The sequence below is a fragment of the Bidens hawaiensis genome, unplaced genomic scaffold (genome assembly GCF_021521415.1).
Source record: "Bidens hawaiensis isolate Kalapana, Puna unplaced genomic scaffold, B.hawaiensis_p1.1 tig00005523_1, whole genome shotgun sequence".
Lineage (NCBI taxonomy): Eukaryota > Viridiplantae > Streptophyta > Magnoliopsida > Asterales > Asteraceae > Bidens > Bidens hawaiensis.
The window spans coordinates 187,493-214,174 of record NW_027491356.1 but is presented as its reverse complement, the minus strand read 5'-3'; the positions used below and the strand labels follow the sequence as shown (position 1 = coordinate 214,174).

The 26,682-nt window shown below is 37.5% G+C and overlaps 2 protein-coding genes across 2 annotated transcripts; both read left to right on the top strand.

Annotated features, from left to right (window-relative positions):
* The first annotated feature begins 21,585 nt into the window (after positions 1-21,585).
* Positions 21,586-23,312, top strand: LOC143630080 (rac-like GTP-binding protein ARAC1). The gene is made up of 7 exons (XM_077099179.1): positions 21,586-21,684; positions 21,824-21,911; positions 21,985-22,094; positions 22,175-22,238; positions 22,322-22,386; positions 22,500-22,565; positions 22,842-23,312. Exons 1-7 carry the CDS (start codon positions 21,586-21,588, stop codon positions 22,941-22,943), a joined length of 594 nt encoding a protein of 197 aa, XP_076955294.1. The 3' UTR covers positions 22,944-23,312.
* Positions 23,313-24,779: 1,467 nt separating this feature from the next.
* LOC143630059 (ubiquitin-conjugating enzyme E2 28-like) lies at positions 24,780-25,954 on the top strand. The gene is made up of 3 exons (XM_077099160.1): positions 24,780-25,039; positions 25,524-25,628; positions 25,725-25,954. Exons 1-3 carry the CDS (start codon positions 24,842-24,844, stop codon positions 25,866-25,868), a joined length of 447 nt encoding a protein of 148 aa, XP_076955275.1. The 5' UTR covers positions 24,780-24,841; the 3' UTR covers positions 25,869-25,954.
* Positions 25,955-26,682: the final 728 nt, after the last annotated feature.

Genomic DNA, 26,682 nt, shown 5'->3' with positions numbered 1-26,682 from the left:
ATAATCAAAAGCACATCGACATACCAGAAGGTTTTATCAATAATAAACAAAACATACTAATGTCTTAACATAAGGGAGTTTTGGCCCGAAGCCCATGAAACATAATTCAGAAAACCATAAAACATTAAACACTAAACTCGTGTTACTAGACTTCACGCATGCATCCATCACTCGCTTACCAGCGCTTCATCGATCTTCTCTTTCTTCTTGTTGACGGACAAAAGCAGAATCTTTGCCGTGTACTTTATCCTTAAGCTGATCAACACCTTTTTATTCTTCATCGAAGCCTCCCCAAGCCCACAGCAGCAATTACTACCCCCTTAAACGTCTCCATATGCCTCATCGTGAACAACCCGGACTCTTCATATTCCTTTCTAGTGCACTTTATCTTCAACCACTTCGGTTCTACCCCTTCCATTGGAATTGCTTTTGGATGATCCACGATTCGGAGGTAACTTACAAAAAACTCCTTCTGCAACAACAGCTCATCATTAACCGTTACTCATCCTTGTCATTAATGATCAACAATAATAAAAAAATGGATTTTTACTAAAACCATACTAACCAGTTTCATCACTGTACGTTAGCATACGCCACTATACTCGTCATCCAAATCCTTCTCTGATTTCGACCGCCTTTTGTATATGGCCTTATCAACATTGTCTAACACCTCAATTGCCAGATTTTTCACATCAAAGCACACCAAATAACAGTGATCACTTGTCATAATCGGTATTACAAACATGTCATACGGCCGTATTCGTAATTTTCTCACATCGTTGTTAACCGCCCACCTTAGATTTTCCTTTATCAATCCAACGCCCTCTGTGAACGTCACATCTTTTAACTCGATCATGCTTCCATTCTGTTAATTTCAAACATATTAATCAACACAAGAAGCAAAAAAACAGATACATTAATCAACATGTGCCAGACCACTGTATCCAACCAACCTTAACGTCTAAGCATTATGTTAATGGCATAAAACAATATCATACAGACTATTGAAAAAGTTTACAACTACACAACACACATAAATCACCCACACAACATCTCACTAATACCTACATATCTACCTACAGCGATCGTTAGACCATCGCATTCCAACACATATAACAAATCAAACATCCACCTTCGCATACTAACCACATCAACTTTCTACCCAGCTGGCATCACGAGACCAACACAAAACAGTAATACACACAGCCAGTTGAACATTTTCACGCAACCGTATCCGATCAACAATAAATCTACACAGCCTCTTAACCTAATAAACAATAATACACACAGACAGTTGAAAAACTGTACACTACCTCATCTGATGAACCCGCAAAACTCAAGCACATGTTACAATTTCTCTTTATCTACTACGCTGCATGTCGAAAAAATAATAACTAACAAACTACCTACACACCATGTTGACGACATAACCTGTCTTTCTAACGCATGGTCCCCTCCCATATTTGTCCACAACCCAAAACTAAGGTTTCAATTTTAAAAAACTATCCCCTAATAAGCAGTAAACACCATCCAAATACACCCGACTACTTAACATTTACTTTAACATACATGAATAGCAATTAAAACAAAACTTACAAGCTCGATTGGTCCGAGAAACAACCAATATGGTGACGAATCGCTCTGAGCTGCCTCCCCTTCATTCAATACCATTGAGAAACACGAGATGACGTTGCTACTTATCGTCATGTTCGGCTGCAGCGTCTCGAATGCACCACGTAAACCTAACAGTCCACCTTCAGTCGAAAACAAAGTTTCCCTACAACGAAACACAATATTGTTACTAGTATTCACACTAACATATGAACTTAGCGTTATGTATGTCAAACGACTTACGTTTCTGGACCACCAGTCCGATGTATGTACCTCCATACAAGAGTCTCATCTTTCTCTTCTTTGCTAGTGACATCCACCGGCCTATACATATACGGCGATCTAAGCCGGTAGCTTTGATGGATTTCCCTTTTCTCCCTTTCGATACCTTTACCGTTATCGACCATATGTCTTGACACTCCACTCAATATAACGTGCTCCGTATCACTATCAATCATTTTTTTCCCTTGATTCTCAACCGTCGTCAACTCAACATCCAAACCAAGTGTATCAACTACTATCTTTGCTGTCGTTGGTGTCTTCAGCACTACTTCATCACCAATCTGTGTCATTCCCAAACTAAACGACGGCTCAACCAAAATCGGGTTACTTTCCTGTGTTACACCCTTCAATGCCCTAGCTCTACCAATTCCAATGTCACTACCACTCCCGCTTCCTTTCCCACCAGCACTCACCTTGTCCGCACTATCGTACAACTCTTTCACAACCTCCGGATCACTCCAAAAAGGTGAGCAATTAGGATCTTGATCTTCTAACTCATCAACTTCTCGTACCTGTTCTCCCTTTTCTTCTACCGCTTTCCTTACACTACGCTCAACGCTCTTCTCGTTACTACCCTTTGCTACACATGCTGCCATTGGTAACTGCTTTCCTACATGCACGTACACCATTTTCTTACCTCTGCTGTTACTACCAGAATCCCCCAAATAAGTCTTCCAGTCGTCTTCATATTGAACAACCTCATTGTACTTCTTAGCAAGTTCTTTCAGCTCAAGCTTCCCAGGATACGCATCATACACCTCATTCATTAACTTTTCAAATTCCTCCTTGCATCTAGAAAGCATGTCAAACACTTTCGACATGCGTTGCACCTTTGCTTGCATACATAACAGTCAGCAGTATTACAAACTCGACCATACTTTCAACCATGTAAACAATAATCAGGTGTGATATAAAACGCCTAAACGACTATTACCTGCAACTCAAATTCTTCTATTGCCCGACTATCCTCCCTAATAACTTTCTCCTTACCACTTCTCTTTTTCGATGATCCAGTCATTTTAACATTCATGCGTTTACCGAACCCACCATCAACTATTTCAAGATGTTGCCTTTCCTTCAATTTATCCAACGTCCAGCCTGATAGACCAAGATTTGATAGTGAGGCTGGTACTCCATCCACACTTACTTTGTCAACATAATACAACTGCAAGCACAACAAAGATAATTATTTACAATAATTGTTATGGCATAAATGTTCATAACAACGACTACGTTAATGTTTATATTATCAACAGTTATATCAGTGTCAATTACGTCTACTTAACTACACCTTACCCACATGAAAAAACAACTTCAAACATAGCAAACATCAATATTTAATTTCATAACAAATAACCAAAAAAAATACTATACCTTTGAATTTTATTTCATCAATGTTCACACCAACAAGTACTATATTCTAAACAGTTATATCAGTTACTACTACGTGTAACTACCTACACCATATCCACATGTAAAACAGAAACGAATTGCAGCTACTATCACAGAACTAATACGGCATTGTACAAATAATGATAAATACATTAGGTTACATCACTTACAGCTAGTATTGTTAGCGGCCCCACATAGTAATTCTTACGATCGTCATTCTTCCATTTATCCATGCACTCTCTTATACTCCGGTATATAACCTCACACCAATCAATGTCCTTCACATCACACTCCTTATTAAAGAACGGTAGAAAAGCCTTCAGACATCTACCGTTCCTAGAACACTCTACCATTGTCGACATGAAAAGCATAAGAACGTCAACCTTAAACATCCAGTCAGCTTGATCATATGTTCCAAGCCTGCTATCTATATCTGGAGGGCTCAAATCACTTTTACCATGGACCGCTTTCCATGCCTTACTTACACTTAAAATGGATTTTGAATCCTCACACTTAACAACTACTTGACCTACTTTTGGTAACCCCGTCAACGAATGAATACCATCCTTTGTTAGCCTTAAACCACCTTCACACAATTCCAGAGTCATTGTTGACTTATAAAGCTTGTCCACCACATAATATCCCAAGTTACCTGGGATACCATCAATAGTCATCGATATGAATTTACCAAAACCCATATCCTTTACACACTTCCACTGTGCATTAGAAAGTTTCTTCAACGCACTACACAGCGAGTGTGGCGAAGATCTGGTCCTTATGCTTGGTACGTCATACTTATCATACTTTGGCTTCCGTTTCAAGTTCTCTTGCTTTGGTACGTCTAACTCAGTGTTATGGACGACCAAAGACGGTTGCTCTTTCACGAAGTCGTCATCAACATCCATTAGCTCCGTCAACGAACTGACCACAACACCAGATCCACCTTCACCGTATGATACATCACCTACATTTTGGAAAACATTTGTCAACCATAAACCCACATATCTACAACAAGAAGCCTCTAACAACATTTATGCTACAAGATTATATTAGAAAACACAGTTACCTATATGTATCTTCTTAGCCGGTGTCAGATGCCCTGTCTTCACCTTATCAACTGATTGTGTGCTCTCGAGGTACACTACACCCACAAACACATATAATAAAATTTAACATACAACATAAAGTACATTTACAACATCAATATCTACCAAACTAACACGATCACTTCTATTACAACCCCACAGAATCTGTTTGGAAACAAACACATACCTTTTTTCTTGATCTTACTTCCTCCTTGCCCACCGTAATCTACATTACCTTCATTCACATCACCCGGTGTTAACAGTAACTCCAAATATATAACAAAACATGCGTCTATAAACATTATGCTACATGATTCAAAACATACTTACCTATATGTTTCTTCCTGGCCGTTGACTTATGTGCTTTCTGTACCTTCTTAGTTTCATCTCGTATCGCGAGTTCCGCTACACGCCAAAACACGGATTAGAAAACCAATAAACTATAATAACAAGAATCAACAACATCGATAGATCCGAACAAAAGTCGAGCTTATTTATTTTAAAAACCACCAATAAAAGTTTTAACAACACACACGTACCTTTTTCCTTACTCTTACTCTCCGCTTCCCCAACGTATGCTACATCCCCTACATTTACATCAACAGTTTCTAACATTCTATGTAAACAACCCCTCATACAAAGACAATGATACATTATTATCCTACAAAACAAACTTAGCAATGTGTTTCCTCTTAGCAGCTGACTCTTGTCCTTTATGTAACTCCTCAGTTACATCTCGGCTCTCGAATTGCACTACACGGACAATCACGGTTTAGAAAACCCGCCATACTATACTACCGATCATCCACACATCGATAGCTGACAGCTGACAACATCAATGTAGCCTATTCTTTTTTACAGCCCTTTAAGAAAACTTTCAACACATAAACACATACCTTTTCCCTTACTCTTACTCCCAGCTTGTTCACCGTATGCTACATCCCCTACATTCATAAAATCGTTGCAAACCATTATTCCATCTCTATAAATATATCCTTCCTACACACAACAATGCTACACGATTCTCATACGCACCATCCATACCTCTACGTTTCTTCTTAGTAGGTGACTGTTGTGCTTTCGGTACCTTACCTGTTTCATGTGTGCTCGCGCGGTCCGCTACACGCAGAACACAAACATTAGCAACCACAACATAATATACTATAGTCTTTCACAACTGTGCCCCTAACATTTTAAAACACTAGCACATACCTTTTTCCGGATACGTGTCCCCTTCTTGTGCGTCAACATCCACCGGGTTCGTACTATCGTTTACAAACCAAGAAAAACTAATTCTCTTGGCAATCCTTTCACTTTTCCTCTCTACACAATACACAACCGAAACTATAAAACACCAAACCACATACCTGAGACACCGTTAACGATGTCCAACTTAAAAACCCAATGTAATAACAACTCAACACTTAGGATAACTTACTGGTCGACATCATTAACGTACGCTCCATCCGGCTAGGACCTGCACAACATACACAAACGTCAGCATCCACATAATCCGTACCTACAGATAAACACTCCTACACATATACATCACGAGACCAACAAGAAACATCATACGTACCAACACAAAACCACTCCTACACGTACACATCACGCGACCAACACGAAATATAATCCGTACCTACACAAAACCACTCCCTCACGTCTACAACACGAGACCAACACGCCACAGATTCCGTACCTACACAAAACCACTCCTACACACACATCACGAGACCAACACGAAACATACCCCCATCAACAACCAGTTAAAGCTGCAGTTAACTACACAACCCCAAAACTAATCTAATTACACACAGATAACCAACACAAAAACCCTAAAACATTAACCAACGCACACAAAAACAACCCCAAATCTAACCTGCTTACACACAGATAACCAACAAATATACCATAAAACAGTAACCGTAACGCTACAAAAACCTTTATTATGCCACAACCTAGGGTTCGTCTACCAGAACACACATAAAAACTACAACGAAAGAACATCTACAACTAAAACGGCTGTACATACCTTCGAAACCCCCTTACTCTTTTAATCGAACTAGCAGACACCAAACCCCCCAAATCGATTGTAATCCGACAGCGGCACAACTAGACGCCACGGAAATTGCGTCTTATAGTACACAAAATAGGATCCGCCTCATTTAATTAACCGGATTTTTGTGTTCGTCGGTTTCGTATAACAGGAGGATTTTGTGCGATGATGACAGTGTAGGTGAACTGACGTTTTGATTGTGTGTATCATCTGGAAACCAATAATATATTCGTTCATAGAAGAACGTGAAACCATATGGAAGGAAGCGTGACAACCGGGAAAATTAATTGATGAACCAGCCGTTCCCCCTAACCAGCTACACATATATTACAAACTTACCCTTTCAACCAAATATATCTGGTTACAAGTTAAAAAAATTTACCAAACTGCCACTAACTAACCTACACCATAGATCTTTTGAATCAACGGCTGACATTCACTTCTCGTACTTCTCATTCTAACAACACTTCTCGCAAGATCCATTCCATATATATATATATATATATATATTTATATATATATATACAGATATATAAAGGATATAATACAATAATCCTTTATCGTACATTACGTACGCGAGCTTTTTGAACGTCGATTTCAATTTCACGCGGTGACATAATTGAAAATAACTTAAATTTACACTCATCTGTTCGTCCCTCTCCCTCATTCTGTCTCCACCACCCATCATCGACACCAGCACACCTCCTTCACCTTCGCTTGCCGGCGACATCAACACTCTTCGTCACCATCATCGCAGTCAACAACGTTCAAAATTGACTATATCAAAACGTTTTATCAAAATTGATTATATCAAAACGTTGTATTATAGTGAATTAGTGATTAATAATAATAAACTATAGGTAGATCAATGGGATCTCTGCAAAACCCAAAACTTGTAGTCTTGATTAATACGTTTTATCAAAATGTGATATCAAAACGTTTTGATATCACAATTGATTAATACGTTTTATCAATTGATTATATTACAATTGACCCTACAATTGATTATATCACAATTGACTAATACGTTTATATCAAAATGTTTTATTAAAATGTTTTATCAAAATTGATTATATCAAAACGTTTTATCAAAAGTGATTAATACGTTCTATTTTATTTGCAGGTAACGATATAAAACAAAACGTTCGATAAAAAAAACAGAAAGGTATTAAAAAAAACGTATTAAACTAATTGAGTTAATACGTTTTGTTCTAAAACGTGTTTATTTGTTTGAAATAAATAAATTGAGTTAATATGTTTCAAACTAACAAATATGTTTTATTAAAACGTATTAAACTATTTGAGTTAATACGTTTTGTACTAATTGAGCTGGAACATTTGAGTTATTAAAACGTATTAAACTATTGAAAACGTATTAAACTATTTGAGTTATTAAAACATGTTAAACTATTCAAAACGTTCTGTTTTATTTGCAGGTAATGAACATTTTTAGGGTTAGATAATTAACTCAATTAGTTTAATATCGATCTGCAAATTAGTTTAATACTGAGCGACGGTTGAATTATATTGATATGGATGGACGCTCGATAAATCAATTGATTAATTAGATCATAGAATTAAATTTAAGTTATTTACAATTCTGACACCGCGTGAATTGAAATCGACGTTCAAAAAGCTCGCGTACCTAATGTACGATAACCGATTATTGTACGTTAACCTTCACCTATATATATATATATCAGTTTTTAGCCTGCGTGTCATGTGGCTTACGTTTATATTTATTTTTTTAAAAAAACAGTATGTTCTTATATTTGTAATAATTTAAGTGACTCAAATATTGTTAATAATATTATGTTTAATTTTTTAAAATAGTTTGTTATGAAATAAGTTGCAGTATATATTTGGGATTAAATGCAAAGCTGATTTTATATGATAAAAGTTTGTATTAGTTTGAACTGTCAAGATAGATACTAAAATATATATAGCTGAGTAAGATTGTGGACTTAGATGCTATATATTACGAAGAAGGACAAATAGATAATAATATAACCAATTCACATTCAGTTTAGATGAGAAAAAAACTCTTTAAACACAACATTAGTTGTTTTATTAGTTTGTTTATCATGCTTGTCTATAATAAGAATCTTCAAACCTTCTTTGCTTGTAACTCTTGATAGCGCAACATATAGTTGTCCATGGGAGAAAACATCATTTTTTAGATATAAAGCAACTCTACTTAATGACTACCCTTGGCTTTTGTTTAGCAAAGCAAAGGATCTTGTTGTCTTGTAAATTTGAATGTTATGTTCTTGTCGGAAGGTGTTAAAGCGATTCTAAAAATAGATATTCTTTCACCATTATTAGCTCTTGAAAGAATTTTGACTTCTATTACATGGGCACCCAATGAAACTACTTGAAGCCTAGTGCCTACATAATCCTTTCTTTTGATCAATATAACCGGAACTCCCACTTTTAGTTTAAGCTTGTGGTTTGGTAGTCCTGGTATTTTTAATCCATTTAGTAGCTTAGTAGAGTATAAAGTTGGATCTACATTACCATCTATATAATCAGACTTTGATACATAATCTGAGCTCAAGTATTCAATAGTTTATCCTTGAAAGCTTTCAATTAGACGATCGTTTAATTCATTAACGATCTCATTTGTTAGGTCATCACATTTTTTAATAAGCAAATCATCTAGAATCTCTAATTTTTGTTTTTCCATCATTAGGACCACCGACTTTGGCTTCTCCAATATCTTGTAACCATTGTGCAAATTTTTTTGTTTCCTCGATATCAGCAAATGGTTGACCAATTGCTAATCTCAGATTCCTTGTTAATTTAAGAATACGACATTGATGTCAAAAATATGAAGAACATATAAATGCTTTTACTATTTGTTGCCTACTTCCTTTTTGAACAACTGGCAGGATTTATCTAAAATCGCCTCCATATACAACGACTTTTCCTCCAAATAATAAATTAGATTGTAACAAATCTTTGCGGGATCACTCTAGAGCTTGAAAAACATGTTTTTGTGTCATTGGAGCCTCATCCCAGATTATTAGTTTTGTTTTTTTGTAATAGCTCCACCAAATCGCCCTACTCTTCTTTGTGACAACAAAAGTGTTTTGTTCATGACTCAAAATCCAGTCTCGCATAAACGTGCCAAACACATTGATCTTAATTATCACTTTATACGGGAACTTGTTACTTCGGGAAAATTGTATACGCGTTTTGTTCCTACCAATCTTCAGGTAGCTGACATTTTGTAATAGCCCAGCTACCGCCGCATCATAATATTGTCCGCTTTGGCCGGGACGTACCATCATCGCCTCACGGATTTGCTTTTGGTTGCCTAGGTGGAGACTTCCCAGGAGGTCACCCATCCTGATAATGCTCCCACCTGAGCACACTTAACTGTGAAGTTCTCCTCTCATCCACTACCATTAAGCGCCCAAAACGCGTTATGATGGGGAAGCTATCCACCTCTTTATAAAGAAGGCTTAGTTCTCCTCCCCAACCGATGTGGGATGTCACAATCCACCCCCCCTTAGGGGTCCAGCGTCCTCGCGGGACCTGGCACCACCGGTCCGGCCCTGGCTCTGATACCAACTCGTAAGGCCCCGAACCCCGGGAACCCCACAGTTGGTAATCATTCAGAACGCTTATAAAATAATTAAGCTTAAAAACAATTCTTTTCATTAAAACCAACATCTCAGAGTATAATTCAGCGGAAAACATAAATAATAAAATAAGTTCCCAAACCCGGGAATTTTGCCCAAAATCAACATAGTTATCTTTAAATAAAAACGTTTAAAAATAAATGTTTAATAGTGAAACTTCAATTCCCGTATGCCCTTCACCGTCCAAGTAGCTTCGTGCACGTCCAAGCGATAAGGCATCCTCTTCCTAACCTGAAACTCACACTAACATGCACACAAAGTTAGCTTGAGCTGAGTGAGTTCAAGTTTTAAGTAAATAATATCATTAAATAATAGTTATGATAATCATACTAAAAGTTTTAAAAGCGTAAAAGGGTACATTCATCAAATCATCATTACCGAACTAAACATCCTCATACATACATATACAAAATGTATATGTAAACATCCTTTCAATTACATCTCTCTCTATATATATATATATAACATCCAAGTATAACATCAGGGTCGAGCAAACGTACAACCCAAACACGTAACATCAGTGCATGCAAACACAAAGTAGGCATACACAACATCAGTAGTCGAAACGACTACAACATCGCCAGATATAGGCCAAGAAATAATGTATATACATATATATATATATATTTAACATCCCAAGGTCTACCATATACTAGCAGGCCTATATAAACTCGTTAAAAACCTTTCATCATGTAAGAAAACACTTAGGTGTGCATCCTAGCCCAAAAGTAAAAAGAGTAAAAAGGGCATCATGAACTCACCTGAAATCAATCGAACACCTAGGAGAATCCTAAGTACATGATCACAAGCAAGGGCCTGTAAATTATACACAACACATTACTAGACTGGACCGTAAGAACACTCTTGCCTAATGGGCCGTTCAAGCCCAACACTCTGGCCCAAGGCCCAACAACTTGGCCCGAGGCCCAATACTTAGCCCAAGGCCGAAGGACAATCAAATCGGGTCGAATGTGCGTGTAATAAACCTTAAAACCATTTATTAACGAATCAGCCCCGAATGGACCAAATTCCATTTTAAATCTTTTCATTCATCAAGATTATGTCACCCGAGTTGATAGGGTTGACGGTTCCTTTTTACAACTCTTACTTTAACGTTTAAACGAAAATTCACGCACCGCCGACTCGATTGACGAAGCACTAACCACAACAGCCCCGAGCATCAAAAAAATAATTTTTCCACAGCCCTTAAACCCCCCTAGGGCTGTACAACTGATTCGGTCGGTCACCCGATCAATTAACGCATCAAACTCAACAATTTGCAATTCTACACCTGATAAACCCTAGTTTTCGAACTAAAATCGATTGACCGACCTAAACACCTCCAATGACCACGAAATATTAATATGATGTAAATGCCATACCTGGGGATCTTTCTACACCGGAAAATCTAATTTTTATCCACGGGAAGTGGATTAATTACACCTTGGCCGAAATCTGTCCAATGAAAAGTTTCGGCAAAATTGAGCATCAAAACGATCAGGGTGAACAAAAAGAGTGTTGGGGGTTGTAGTACATACCTTGAACTACTTCTTGGAGCTTGGAATCGATCAAAAAGCTGAAGCAAAAAAAGGGGGGAGGGGCTGGAAGTGGCCGATCGGACAGGAGGCTGCACTAGGGTTTATTTTTTTTTTGTTTAGTGTTATATCATAAAACTTTTTCATTCTAGCCCCCGTAAAATAATAATAATGCAACTTGGAAGAAATGTTAAGCGATTAGACCTACCGGGATGACGTAAAGGCTTCCGAGAAACGTCAGATAAATCCCAAGAATTATACATACTCTACAATCTTTAATCCTTGAAATCGGAATTAACGGGCGTTACAAGTCCACCTCCTTTACAATGGGATTTGTCCCCGAATCCCGATGCGACAGGAACAACTGCGGATAATGCTTTATCATCTCGTCTTCAGACTCCCAAGTGGCCTCGGAACCCCTACGGTGTTTCCACTGCACCTTCACCTGTCTAACCACCTTATTCCTCAAACGCCGCTCCTGACTGTCAAGAATAGAAATCGGTTGTTCAACGTAGTTCAGCTTACTGTCGAGCTCAATCTCCTCAAGAGGCACATGGGCCTCACCATCCGCTAAGCATTTCCTCAGGTGGGACACATGGAAGGTAGGATGAATCCCCGCGAGCTCCTCGGGCAATTCCAGCCTATATGCTACCTCACCGACTCGGGCCAATATACGGAACGGGCCAATAAACCTCGGACTGAGCTTCCCCCTCTTACGAAAATGAATAATGCCCTTCCAGGGAGAAACTTTTAACATAACCCGATCCCCAGCCTCAAACACAATAGGCCTTCGCCTTTTATCTGCATAAGACTTCTGACGATCCTGCGCGGCCTTCATAAATGCTTTAATCTTGTCGAGCTTCTCAGTCATAGCCTCGACCACCTCTAAACTACCCAACTGCTTTTGACCAATGGAACCCCAACAGACTGGAGTCCTACACCTCCTACCATACAACATCTCAAACGGTGGCATCCCAATCGTGGCGTGATAACTGTTATTATATGAAAACTCCACCAACGGTAAGTGACGGTCCCAACTACCACCAAAGTCGATAACACAAGCCCGCAACATATCCTCGAGAGTCTGAATGGTCCACTCGGACTGATCATCCGTCTGCGGGTGATAAGCAGTACTGAGGAGGAGTTTGGTGCCCATCTCCTCGTGAAACCTTTTCCAAAATCTGGAGGTGAAACGCGTATCTCTATCCGAAACAATAGATACCGGCACCCCATGCCTGGAGACGATCTCACGAATAAACACATCGGCCAGCTGCTCAGAATTAAAAGTCTCTCGAATCGTCAAGAAATGAGCGCTCTTGGTCAGTCTATCCACGATTACCCAAATGGTGTCATAATTACCCCTAGGAGTACGAGGCAATTTAGTCACGAAATCCATAGTAAGATGCTCCCATTTCCACTCAAGTATTTCCAACGGCTGAAGTTTCCCAAATGGCTTCTGATGCTCGGCCTTAACTTGTAGACAAGTCAAGCACTTACTCACGTACTGAGCCACCTCAAATTTCATCGCAGGCCACCAATAATTTTTCTTCAAGTCTTGGTACATCTTGGTCGCGCCTGGGTGAATAGAATAGCGCGACTTGTGTGCCTCATCCAAAATTTTATCTCTGAATCCTCCATACCTTGGTACCCATAAATGACCATCCTTATATTTCATCCCGTCACCGACATCTTCCAACAATTTCTCCTGACCCCAAACACGTTCTGACATAATCCATTCCACCTGTAACGCTTCATTATGGACATTGGCTATTTGTTTCAAAATGTCGGGTTTGAGAATAAGCTGGTAGGATTTCACTTGAATCGGCTTCGGTCTCTCCTTCCGGCTCAACGCGTTGGCCACCACGTTAGCCTTACCGGGGTGGTACATAATATTCAAATCATAATCCTTAATCAACTCCAACCATCGACGTTGGCGTATATTCAGTTCCTTTTGTTCAAAGAAGTATTTTAAACTCATATGGTCGGTATAAATCACGCAAGGAACACCGTACAATTAATGTCTCCACAACTTAAGCAAACACCACCGCCGCCAGCTCCAAATCGTGGGTAGGATAATTCGCCTCATGAGGCTTCAACTGCCGTGAGGCGTAAGCGATGACTCGACCTCGCTGCATCAAAACACACCCAAACCCCTGATAAGAGGCATCAGAATACACCACCAAATCATCGGTGCCATCTGGTAAAGCTAAGATCGAGGCATGCGTCAATCTGTTCTTCAACTCGAGAAAAGCCTCCTCCTGCTCCGTACCCCAAACGAACTTAACACTCTTCTTAGTCAGCTTGGTCAGAGAATAAGCAATTTTCGAAAAATCGGGAATAAAGCGGCGGTAATACCCCGCCAAACCAAGGAAACTACGGATTTCGGTTGGAGACTTAGGAGACTCCCAATCATTCACGGCTTCCACCTTTGCAGGATCAACCAGAATACCACTCGGGTTAATAACATGGCCCAAGAATTGAACCTCACGTAACCAGAAGGAACACTTAGAAAATTTCGCATACAATTTGTTCTTTCGCAGAGCCTCCAATACTTCCCTGAGATGACCGGCGTGATCGGATTCACTTTTAGAGTACACAAGAATGTCGTCGATGAACACAACAACCGAGCGATCGAGCATCGGTCTACACACCCGGTTCATAAGATTCATGAACGCAGCCGGTGCGTTGGTCAAACCGAAAGACATCACCAGAAATTCGTAATGTCCATAACGAGTGCGGAAGGCAGTCTTAGGAATATCTTCCTCCCGAATCTTTAGCTGATGATACCCGGACCTAAGGTCGATCTTCGAGAACAAATTAGCCCCTTGGAGTTGATCAAATAAGTCATTGATCCTCGGGAGCGGGTACCGATTTTTAACAGTGAGCTTATTCAACTCATGGTAGTCAATGCACATTCGCATGCTGCCGTCCTTCTTCTTAACGAACAGGACTGGGGCACCCCAAGGTGAGATGCTCGGTCGAATAAAGCCCTTATCTAGCAAGTCTTCCAACTGAGCCATAAGCTCCTTCATTTCATTCGGCGCTAGGCGGTAGGGAGCTCGGGCAACAAGTTTGGTGCCCGGTACAAGGTCTATCTGGAACTCGACCTCGCGATCCGGCGGCACATCTGACAAATCATCTGGAAATACATCCGGGAAATCCCGAACAATAGGAACATCACCGACGGTAGCCACCTCGGTATTCACATTCATAGCATATGCTAGATACGCCCCGCACCCCCGCTGCATCAACTTCCCCGCCTTAAGCATGGATATAATATGTGGCGTCGCAAAATTCCGATCACCGAAGACCGTAATTCGAGTCCCATCCGGGGCCCTTAGACGAACGAGTTTCTGACCACAAATGATCTGAGCATCAACATTCGCGAGCCAATCCATCCCGAGCACCACATCGAAACAACCAAGCGGCATCAAATACAATCGCAACGGAAATCTATAACCATACAACTCTATGGAAAAACCCTTAATAGCCCTAGACACAAACACGGATTTTCCTACGGCGACATCAACCTCAAACCCATCGATTACGCGCTCGGGTGATTTATTCAACAAGGAACAAAAAGCGGTAGACACAAAACTCCTACTGGTGCCCGAATCAAATAAAACTGACACCTGTAACTCATCCAGTAGGAAAGTGCCTGGAACGTTATTATACTACCGCTCAGCTACACGGTCAACACATACGATTTCAAAGGAACATGAAATTATAATGGTGGAATGAAACTAAATAAGGAAAAAGTACCTGAAACGACATCCGCATCCTCCTTCGCTTCCTTCTTGGAGATGTTAAAAGTCCTCGCCCTGGCCTTCGGTTTCTCATCCATCTTCCCCCTCGAGGAAGTCCCCTGCCCAGACCCCCCCCCCCCCCCGCCTTACTGGAAGGACAGTTTGATGTCAAGTGACCCGAACCCTTACAACGGAAACAGGTCAATGTCAGACACTCGAAATGAGGGTGTCCTACCTTATCACAACGAAAACAAGTGCCAGACCCAATCCTACATTCCCCTTTGTGCGGCTTTCCGCCTTCTTGCAATTACCGAATTCCGCACCCCTTTTGAACTCAGAAGTCTCAGTCTTTACCCTTTTCTCAGACGGATTAAATTTGCTTCCCCGGGCCGTTTACCATACGAATTTGAGTTCCATGTCTTCCTATTCTCGGGCGGCGGTAACTTCTCCCTCTGATCATACAGCATACCTGCTAGAGTGACCACCGAGTGAAAAGAGTTCATGTCGGTAGTCAACACACCCCTACGAATATCCACTGGAAGCCCCTTCACGTACTTCTTAATCCTTTTGGTTTCGGGAGTAACCAAGTCGGGACATAATGAGCCATCTTGTTAAACTTGGTTGTATACTCCCGATGCGACATAGTACCAGCCTCCAAGGTCAAGAATTCCTGCTCTATCTTATCCAATTCATGTGGAGGACAAAACTGATCGAGAACCAATTTCTTCAACTCATCCCATGTCATCCTCCTAATCGAACGATCACCCATAGCTTGTGCCAAGTTATCCCACCAACATAATGCCTCGGAACGAAACGAGGCAGTAGCATAAGTTACCATATCATCCCCTTTGCACTTACTAACCCTCAGAACAGCCTCCATGTCTCTCACCCACTGATGTGCTGCCAATGCATCTTTAGTACCATCGAAATAAGGGGGGTCACACTTCTTAAAGTCACCATACGAGCAACCCCGAGTAGATACACTAATAGTCCGCACCTCATCTTCATCCCCACTCGGCACATATACTTCCTCTTCCTCTTCTACCTGCTCCTCCTTACTCTTCCTTCCCCTATCCGAACCCTTACCAACCAGTGACTCCTCCATGGCCCTGACGGCCTCAGCAACGATCTCAAGAATGGCGTTATGGAGCACCTAGTAAACCCCATCCGCGATAGCCGGCGCGCATAGCAGGATCTAAGGCGGGGTTATCCCCCTCCTCATGAATCGGGGTGTCCTGCTGGGAAGTAGGAATCTCACTCTCGGCTTCGGCACGTGGCTTACGACCACGACCACGAACACTAGAACCACCTCTCTTAGCTGCTCGAGTATTAACCATGACTTATCCCTACAAAGACAGAATTTTAACACGGTCAAGTACAAGTTGTAATTAAAACATGTAAGGTAAGGGTAAACTGCTAATGGCGTTGATCAAGTGTAATTAGTCGTTTACTTTACCCGCCCGTCCTAACCACCCCCTGCCCCTAACCTCGTTAGCCTTCCATCTAACACTTAAACAGTTAATCACATACCGGGAACTTTTAAATCTAAATGAATGACTAATTAATTAAAAGTTACCTCTTGGCGTGCAGCTACTAGCGGTGGGCATACTGGTCTCTTTTCTTATAGTTCGAGTCCAAGCATTCGGGGATGCTCGGATCCCTCGAACCAAGGCTCTGATACCATCTGTAACAGCCCAGCTACCGCTGCATCATAATATTGTCCGCTTTGGCCGGGACGTACCACCATCGCCTCACGGATTTCCTTTTGGTTGCCTATGTGGAGACTTCCCAGGAGGTCACCCATCCTGATAATGCTCCCACCTGAGCACTCTTAATTGTGGAGTTCTCCTCTCATCCACTACCATTAAGCGCCCAAAACGCGTTATGATGGGGAAGGTATCCACCTCTTTATAAAGAAGGCTTAGTTCTCCTCCTCAACCGATGTGGGATGTCACACATTTTCACCAAAAGTCTTCCACAGGCATTGTTTGAAGCTTTTCGTACTATGTTATGTCTTGGACCACCACCATTCCGGTTGAAGGGGGTTTTAGATGATAAATTTAGAATATTTGTAAATTAATGTAATTGATTTATTTCCTGTATTCGTTAGTCAACCTCCTATAATCAAGGAGTGATTTATGTAACCAATTATATATATAGGGTAAGGATTCTAAGAGAACCCTTGGCAAATTGAGAATTTTGAGAACCATTTTGAACCACTAAAAAAATCTCTAAAAAAATATTTAAAAATTATAAAACAAAAAAAAAAAGTGAAAATTTTAAAAAAGTAAAAAAAAAAACCAAAATTCTTATATTTCATTCCGGTTTCATTAAAAAAACCAAATTTTTTTATTCGTATTATACCTATACACATATATACTTTCATTTAATCTCTAGTTTACGTAATGTACACATATGTACCATTATCATTTACCTTAAATTATACATATGTATATGTATATATATATATATATATATATATATATGTACATATTATACATATATGTATAATTTAGCTAAATTGAGAAAAAAAATTTTTCGTTTTTTTTAATTCATACTATACCACACATATGTATACTTTCATTTAATCTCTAGTTTACGTAATATACACATATGCACATTATCATTTATCTTAAATTATACATATGTGTATAAAAAAACACATGTGTATATATTATACATATATGCATAATTTAGCTAAACCGAGAAATTTTTTTTTCGGTTTTTTTAGAAACCGGGATAATAAATAAGAATTCTGGTTTTTATATTTTTTATTTTTTTGTTTTATGATTTTTTTTATTTTTGGGTTTTTTGTGGTTTAAAATGGTTCTCATAGTTCTCAATTCTCAAAAAATTCTCACATGATCCTCATCATATATATATATATATATATAGGTGAGATTTCAAATGAGAACCCCTTTGAGTTTTAAGAACTCGAAAGAACTCAGTGTAACGATTTTTTTTTTCGAAATTTTTTTTACACATGCGTAATATGTGTAGGTTACATACACGTAAAAAATTACAGATTTTTTTTCTGCACCGAGTCGACTTTTTACACATGTGTAACGGACGTAAAAGTTAGTGTAACCACTTACATCTTTATTCTCTCTCATACTTTGACTTTTTTGCCAGATTTAATCTCAACCATATATTTCAATCCAATTAATTAAATGTGTGGCCTAGAATTGAGTTCTTAAGTTCTTAAAACTCACCATGGTTCTCAAAATATCCCTCTCCTATATATATATATATATATAAAATTCAATCCTCAAGAGAATATTGAGGTTGTTTTTTACCAAACTCTACACCTTGATACAATCGGTTATTTTTTACGTAAACTGAAACACTACATAAAAATAACCAACTTTTAGGTTAACATGCATGGGCTGTTTGGTGCATTTTTAATGATTTTGAATCGATAAGAGTTAGAGTGTGTTTGATTATGCATCTATGGTATTGGTGGCCAGTGGCGGAGCCACACTAACACAACCGTGTTCGGCCGAACCCGGTTCTTTTTCGGTTTTATATATAACCTATAGTGTTGAATTAACGAGCGAACCCTTTTTTTTTTGGCGAGCGAACCCAGTATCGTTTTAAAAAAGTATATTCGAACCCTTTGATTATAAAAAGTTTAGTTATATTTTTTAGTAACGGATATTATTTTTATAAAATATAAAAAGCTTTTAAAAAAACAATAATAATTATTAATAAACATTTTTTTATATGGGTCAATGATACCCTATTACCCCGTATATAGATTAATAAAAAGCCTAAAATATTGATGGAATTGGTCAATAAGCCCAACGCAATTAACATAATTAAACATAATACATAAATAAAAAATAAACAAATAAAAACATTGGCTATCGACTCAGCAACCGATCAGCTTCTTTCTATCAACCAGATGACTATGGCTTCATCTCCTTTGCCACTCGCTTCAAGGTTTCAACCATCGCCAACGACCAATACCGTTGGTCTATCGGTTGAGAAATGTTTTTCTTCAATGAAGCATGTGAAGTCGGATTTGCGTAATCATTTGGGTGATGATTATATGAACAATGCTTGTATTTGTTATATTGAGAATGAGTTCTTTTTCTAAGTCGCGATTGAAGATATTTTTCAAAACATGAAAACACGTAAGAAACGGTTATAATATGAAATATCTTTTTAGTTAATGACTTTGTATTTTATTGAATGTTCACGATATATTTTTGTTACGATAGCGATATTGTATTTTATTTATCTAACCGAATGATCGAATCGACCCGACCCGACTCATTCGGGCCCGAAAACTTTGACACTGGAAAAAAATCAAGCATCAAAAAATTCCGAACCCATAGAAAAAAATTCCTGGCTTCGCCACTGTTGGTGGCTTGGATAGCCCTTGAAGTAATATCCTAACGTGTAATGGAGCCTCTTAATGGTTAAGCTTCAGAGACATGCTACGTAATTCAGAAGCTACCTCTTTAACCTATCATGCCTCTTATTTAGTTTAATTAAAGCATGTCATGCATGGGTTCCAATTTAGATAAACTGTTTGATTCGTCAACCTATTTAAATTAAACTGGTCAACCCACTAACCAGTTTATACCGGTTCTTAGAGCATTCTCAACTTATTCCCTAAAAATATGTGAGGGAAATTTGTAAATTATATGGTATGGTTATAAATGATTGTGAGGAGAGGAAGGAGAAAATGTTAATCATGAAAGTTAACTTTGAGGTTTCACTGTTCACATTGTATAATATTTTAATATTTTCTTAAAATAGTTATGAGTGAAGAAAAAGGAAATGATAATGATAAAAGTATAAAAGTGTATTATTTAATTGAAAAGGAAAAAGAAAACTGCATTGATTTTTAATGTAACTATCTATAATATATATAAACGAAAACCCAAAAATCCTATGTGTCGTGATGTGGTCGCTACCCCTTTTTATGAAAGCCACCAGATTTCTTGATTTTTAAATGGGGGCCTCTCATTGATTTAACAAATTCATGGGTATGAGTCTTTACCAAAACCATATATCTCTTAAACGGGTTATAACATCTCATTAAATTAAAAATTAATCTTACCAATTATTTGATATGAAAATCCTACAAAATAGGAATATACTAAAATTTAATATCCAATTTAAAAAGAAAAAGATATTATTTATAATTAATAAACAATTTTATAGTAAAAAACATAAGCGGGTCATGGGTCACCAAATCCAGATAGCTTTTAAACGGATTATAACATATCATTTATTTATGAAACCCTTTTATCATCAAACCCTAAGTATATTATTAACTTTCTTACAATAAAGAAAATTAAAATCCAAAAAATAAATATTAAAAAACGAAAAATGTAAAACAACCATTCTCTCAAGCCATCAGATTACTTTATTTGTAAATGAAGGCTTCTCACACATTTGACCCGAATTCACGGGTAAAGGTCTCAACAAACCCAGATAGCTCTTAAACGGGTTATAACATCTCATTATATTAAAAAATAATCTCATCAAATATTTGATATGAAAATACTATAAAATAGGAATATACTAAAAATTAATATCCTATTTTATTTTAAAAAAAGATATTATTTATAATTAAGAAACAATTTTATAATAAAGAAAATAAATGGGTGATGGGTATCACCAAACCCAGATATCTTTTAAACCGAATTATAACATATCATTTATTTGTGAAATCATTTTATCATCAAACCTCAAGTATATTAATTATTAATTTTCTTACAGTAAATAAAATTAAAATCCAAATATACATATATAAATATTAAAAACGAATAATGTAAAACAACTCTCGTAATATAAGGATAAAATCTAGTATGATATATACGAATAGATAATATAGGAAATTGAATACGAATACCCTCAACCTATTAACAATGTTTCCGACTTAACTATTAACAATGTAAAATAACTCGTTTGACACGTTTAGAAAAACGGAATAAGTTAATAAAGTTTGTTTTGATGGTATAAAGTTGGGGAAATAAAAGATTGAGAGAGTTGATGTCGACCACCCAGTGAGCGGTTCAACTGCATATTTTCCCGGCTATAATACGGTAATCTATTTTGATCATCGATCCCCAATTAGGCGTTTGTTGTTGTCATCTGTTATTCAATTTGCATTTACCCCTAGGGTTTGCGTGAATCCGTTAGAGGGACAACAAGAACAGAGAACAAAAACAAGATAGAAAACAACAACTTGTATTGGTGTATGATCGATCAGTTATGAGCGCTTCAAAGTTCATAAAATGCGTGACTGTCGGTGACGGGGCTGTCGGAAAGACATGTCTCTTGATCTCCTACACCAGCAACACCTTCCCTACGGTATATATATTATTATTATGTAATAATTGGCTCCATTCCTATCTGATAAAGATCCCCAATTTTGAAATGCCATATAAATGTATCATCTGATTTTGATCAATAATATTTAGAAATTTGGGATTTGTTTTGTTCTTAACAGGATTACGTGCCGACCGTGTTTGATAATTTCAGTGCCAATGTGGTTGTCAATGGTGCCACTGTCAATCTTGGCTTGTGGGATACTGCTGGTAATTTTTTATATATTTCTTCATTTTTATCAAGCAATTTATTAATTTTGTCAAATTCAAACACTGGTAACAGGACAGGAGGATTACAACAGATTAAGACCATTAAGCTACCGCGGGGCCGATGTTTTCATTTTAGCCTTTTCACTTATTAGCAAGGCCAGCTATGAAAACATTTCTAAGAAGGTAAATATTTATCAATATCATTTTTTAGAAAACAAATCATATTTTGATTGCTCTAATAATATCTTTAATTTTTTGCACAGTGGATTCCAGAATTGACACATTATGCCCCTGGTGTCCCAATAGTCCTTGTTGGAACCAAACTCGGTGAGTTATTAAAATAATAATCTGTCTTAAAGCAAGCAAATTTATAATTCTATTGTTTAAATTTGAATCTTGGTGGATTATAGATCTTCGGGATGATAAGCAGTTCTTTGCAGATCATCCCGGTGCAACTCCCATAAACAGTGCTCAGGTAAAGATCATCATCACATATAAACTTGTGCATCAGATATGAGTCGACCCATTTATAGGTAAACGGGTCAAAACTGACACCTGTAAACGTATACATGTTTAAACTTATTTTAGGGAGAGGAGCTAAGGAGGACGATTGGAGCACCCGAATATGTCGAATGTAGCGCCAAAACACAAGAGGCACGTATCATTTTGCATAGATTTTCTCTAAACTCAATTTAGGAATGAGTAAATTACGATTTTGGTCGTTGTGGTTTGCCGGCCCTCTTTAACCAGTTTAGTCCAAAAACAAATCTTATTTGGTTATTTGCACATGTGTAAACTTGTGATTCGTATATGCGATCACAAATTTAAATATAAATTATGATAAAAGGAACCCATATAAATTAGAAAGACCAAAACTGTAATTTGCTCTTTACGAATTCGTTATGCGACACCTGTGATCATGTTTCTCAGAATGTTAAAGGAGTTTTTGATGCTGCAATTAAAGTTGTTCTTGCTCCTCCAAAGTCAAAGAAAAAGAAGAAAGCGGGACAAAAGGCGTGCTCTATATTATGATCACAAGTGAGGTCAAATTGGTCAATGGCGAAACGGGCCAAAAGATTATCATCAAGGCTACCAGTGATCGTCTGCGTGAAGCAACGTTTGGCTTATCATATGTCTCCATCATCCATGTCAGGTTTTGATTTATTTGTTTCTATGTTTTACTTTTGACCCGAGAGATTCAGTTAGATTAGAACAATGTGTTGTTGGATTCATTTTTCGTTTATTTGTTTATTTTTATTTTATCTATTTTATATGCTTATCTTATAGTTGGCCAAATGGTGCTTCTTATCTTATGCATTATTCTTTGGTCCATTTCTTGTAATCATAAGTCAAAAAATGTAAGAACCGTACATGAACACTTGCACCTATTGCTTTAAATATGATATATAGGATGGGTAAATGCATACCCGGCTAACTTTTTTCAAACAAGCACCAAGTGTTTATGCGATGTTTTCGCATTCTCGACTAAATTAGTTATGTAATGATTTAAGGATGAGAAAAATGATTAGCGAAACGACATAACCGACTCAAACTAATAACTGAAGGTTTAGATTTTTTTTTCTTGAAAACGAAAAACCACAGTTCAGTTTGGTTATGCCTTCACCGAAGCCGAAGCGGAACTGAACCACCATGAACTTGTTTATAAGTATTTCTTAATGGATTTATGGCCTTAATTTGTTATTTGATTTAGGCCCAAGTTCATTGACACATGATGTGTTAACAATTACTTTCGGCCGTAAGTTTCAGGCCCAATCGGGCTCAAATGCATAATATGACCATATGCAAAAACAAAACTGAAAAACCATAATTTCAGTTTTGGTTTGGTTTAACCCAAAACCAAACCGGCCCATACACACTCCTAATTGAATATGCCCCTGTTATATTAAGTGGCTTTGGATGCATCATGTTGTCATTTTCAACTTTTGATGTTGAATGAATATGAAGATACAGTTGATGATGGCCCATTGACCATCATCTTAATGCCTAATAATCACTTAGATTATACAGAAGTGGTAGAAGTATATTTAGGATTGTTTTGGCAAGTGGAACATCAATGGAGAAAGATTTTGATTCACTTTTAGTGGATCAAATTGTCCATCTTATTCTTTTCATAAACTTGTATTTGTAAGGTTGCCATATGCAATTTAGGTGGGGTTATAGTTGTATGCATGCATGTGTCCTATTATGGTAGACTAGTATTTTTAGAATTCTCCTGCATATAGACTTGTTTGATAAAAATAAGATGCCACAACCTGGAGCTGAGATATTTTTCGAAAGCCAATTCGAATCTGCATTTGAACCTAATTTGAAAAACTGAAAAATGATTTATGGAGTTCAATAATAGCTATATATATATATACATATATATATATATATATATATAACAGTATATATAAATCATACGCTTAAATCCTTTGATCCTACCTTTCTTCTAATAACATAAAAATCTGAAACACTTTATATCTTACATGAGAAAAACTCTCCATCAAGTTTTAGTAATTAACTTGTTTAAAATCACATGTATGATAAAATGAAATGACGCGTTTCCTGTTAAACTTGTTAATGTTTATGAGTTGACGTTCGATATTCTTTCTATCGCGTTAAATGACGGCTAATTTATAATACAAAGGATTATTCGGAAAGTAATATTCGGTTTCTGGTTTGTTGTGAAACTAACATTTGGAAGTGATGAGACAGAATTTTGTTGCCCTTTACCTACATGGCCTTTAATAAACCCTTGTTCTTCTTCACTCAAATTTTGTAGAATATATACCTTCTCCACTCTCTCTCTCTCTCTCTCTCTCTCTCTCTCTCTCTCTCTACAACAATATATACATCTCAAACCCATTAATAGATGCACCAAACCATTTGTATGCTTTCATCATACACACACACACCCCATAGTCTCAATGGCTTCTAGGAGGATTTTAAAAGAGCTCAAAGACTTGCAAAGAGACCCTCCAGCCTCATGTAGTGCGGGTCCCGTGGCTCAAGACATGTTCCACTGGCAAGCAACCATCATCGGTCCAAACGATAGCCCGTACTCTGGTGGTGTGTTCCAAGTTACAATTCATTTCCCTTCAAACTACCCTTTCAAACCTCCAAAGGTACAAACTCTTGTCTCTATGGGAGCTAAACGGTCGTGTCAGATACGTGAGCCTGAGCACCACACATATTAGCGGGCTGACTGAACACTTTGACCGAAAAGATTTTTTAGTTTTTGTTGTTTCACGTACTAATATTTTAAATTCACATTTTTATAACAAAAAGAAAAATACAAATTTATATAAAATAATTATATTTTGATTATAAAATCTTATGTCAGATTTCTTTTTAGTTTTTGATTTTGGCATAAGATACGCCAACCAATTTAAAATATTACACCGACACAGTTTAGAATAAAAAATATATGGGTTAAATAGGTCAATCTGCAAACACGTTGGGTTGACCAAGCATGGTCCCAACTCGTTTATACTTTATACCAAACCAAACACACGAATTTCATGCTGTGTCAGAAATTCACACCCCTTCTTGTCTTCACCACTTCAAATTTGTTGTTTTTAGTAATAATGTTTTTTTGATAACTCCTAGGTTGCCTTCAGGGCCAAAGTGTTTCATCCAAATATAAACAACAATGGTAACATATGTCTCGATATTCTTAAGGATCAATGGAGTCCTGCACTAACCGTATCCAAGGTTTTATTTTTCCTTTTCTTTTATGTGTAGAACATGCTAAATTACTTATTAATATAAGAAACTAACAATAATCCGTTTTGTGGGATATATATCTAGGTTTTGTTGTCGATATGTTCTTTGTTGACAGATCCGAACCCAGATGACCGGTTGGTCCCAGAAATCGCACACATGTGCAAGGTTGATAAGGTCAAGTATGAAGCCATGGCTCAGAGTTGGACTCAAAAATATGCTATGTATTGAAAACATGATGGTGTGAATTGAGTGATGTAACTAATTACAAATTCTTGTATGATGTTTAAAGAGCGACATAAAATGGGAAGAATTAAAAATAATTAGGTAATGAGGAATATGAAAGAATTATGATTGTGATTGTAATAGTTTTGAAGGTGGTACGGAGTCTGATTTGGATTTTAATAAATGGTACTTTAAATATGTTCTATATGAATAGAATTTTGAGCTTTGTGTTTCCATGCTTTGGTTGCATTCAATTTCGCATCTTTTTCACCCGCGCCAGTTGAAACCACTTTGTCGAGCAGTCACAAGAAAAGTTCATCTAGTCTTTTTTCAGATTCCTTTTATCTCTGGTTTCTCAAACTAACTTATTTCCTCATTACCGTCTTTGAGAATCTCTTGAAATTTTGGAGCCTGGAACAAGTAAAAAAACGGGCCCTAAAATCGCGTTCTCAACTATGTAATAGATAATTTGACAATTTTATCAATAAGGTTACCTTTCAAAAGCCCAAAACAAACAATTATTAATAAATATGCTACTAAAATGACTTATACAAAACATAAATAAAATTTTTTTTCTATGAAAAAAGAACACTAATTGTGAAAATTGAACTTATGACCTTTGTTACCATAATCTGAAACACTTTCCATTCAATCAAAGAGCCATTTTGTAAACTATTGTATTAAAATAAAATTATATATAAAATATAAATTGTAGTTTTTAACAATTATGGGTCTCTCGAAAGAGTAGGCCCGGACGTGTCGCCTCCTCACCCTCCCTTTGGGCCGGGCCTGCAGTGATTTCCTCACAAGTCACAAACAT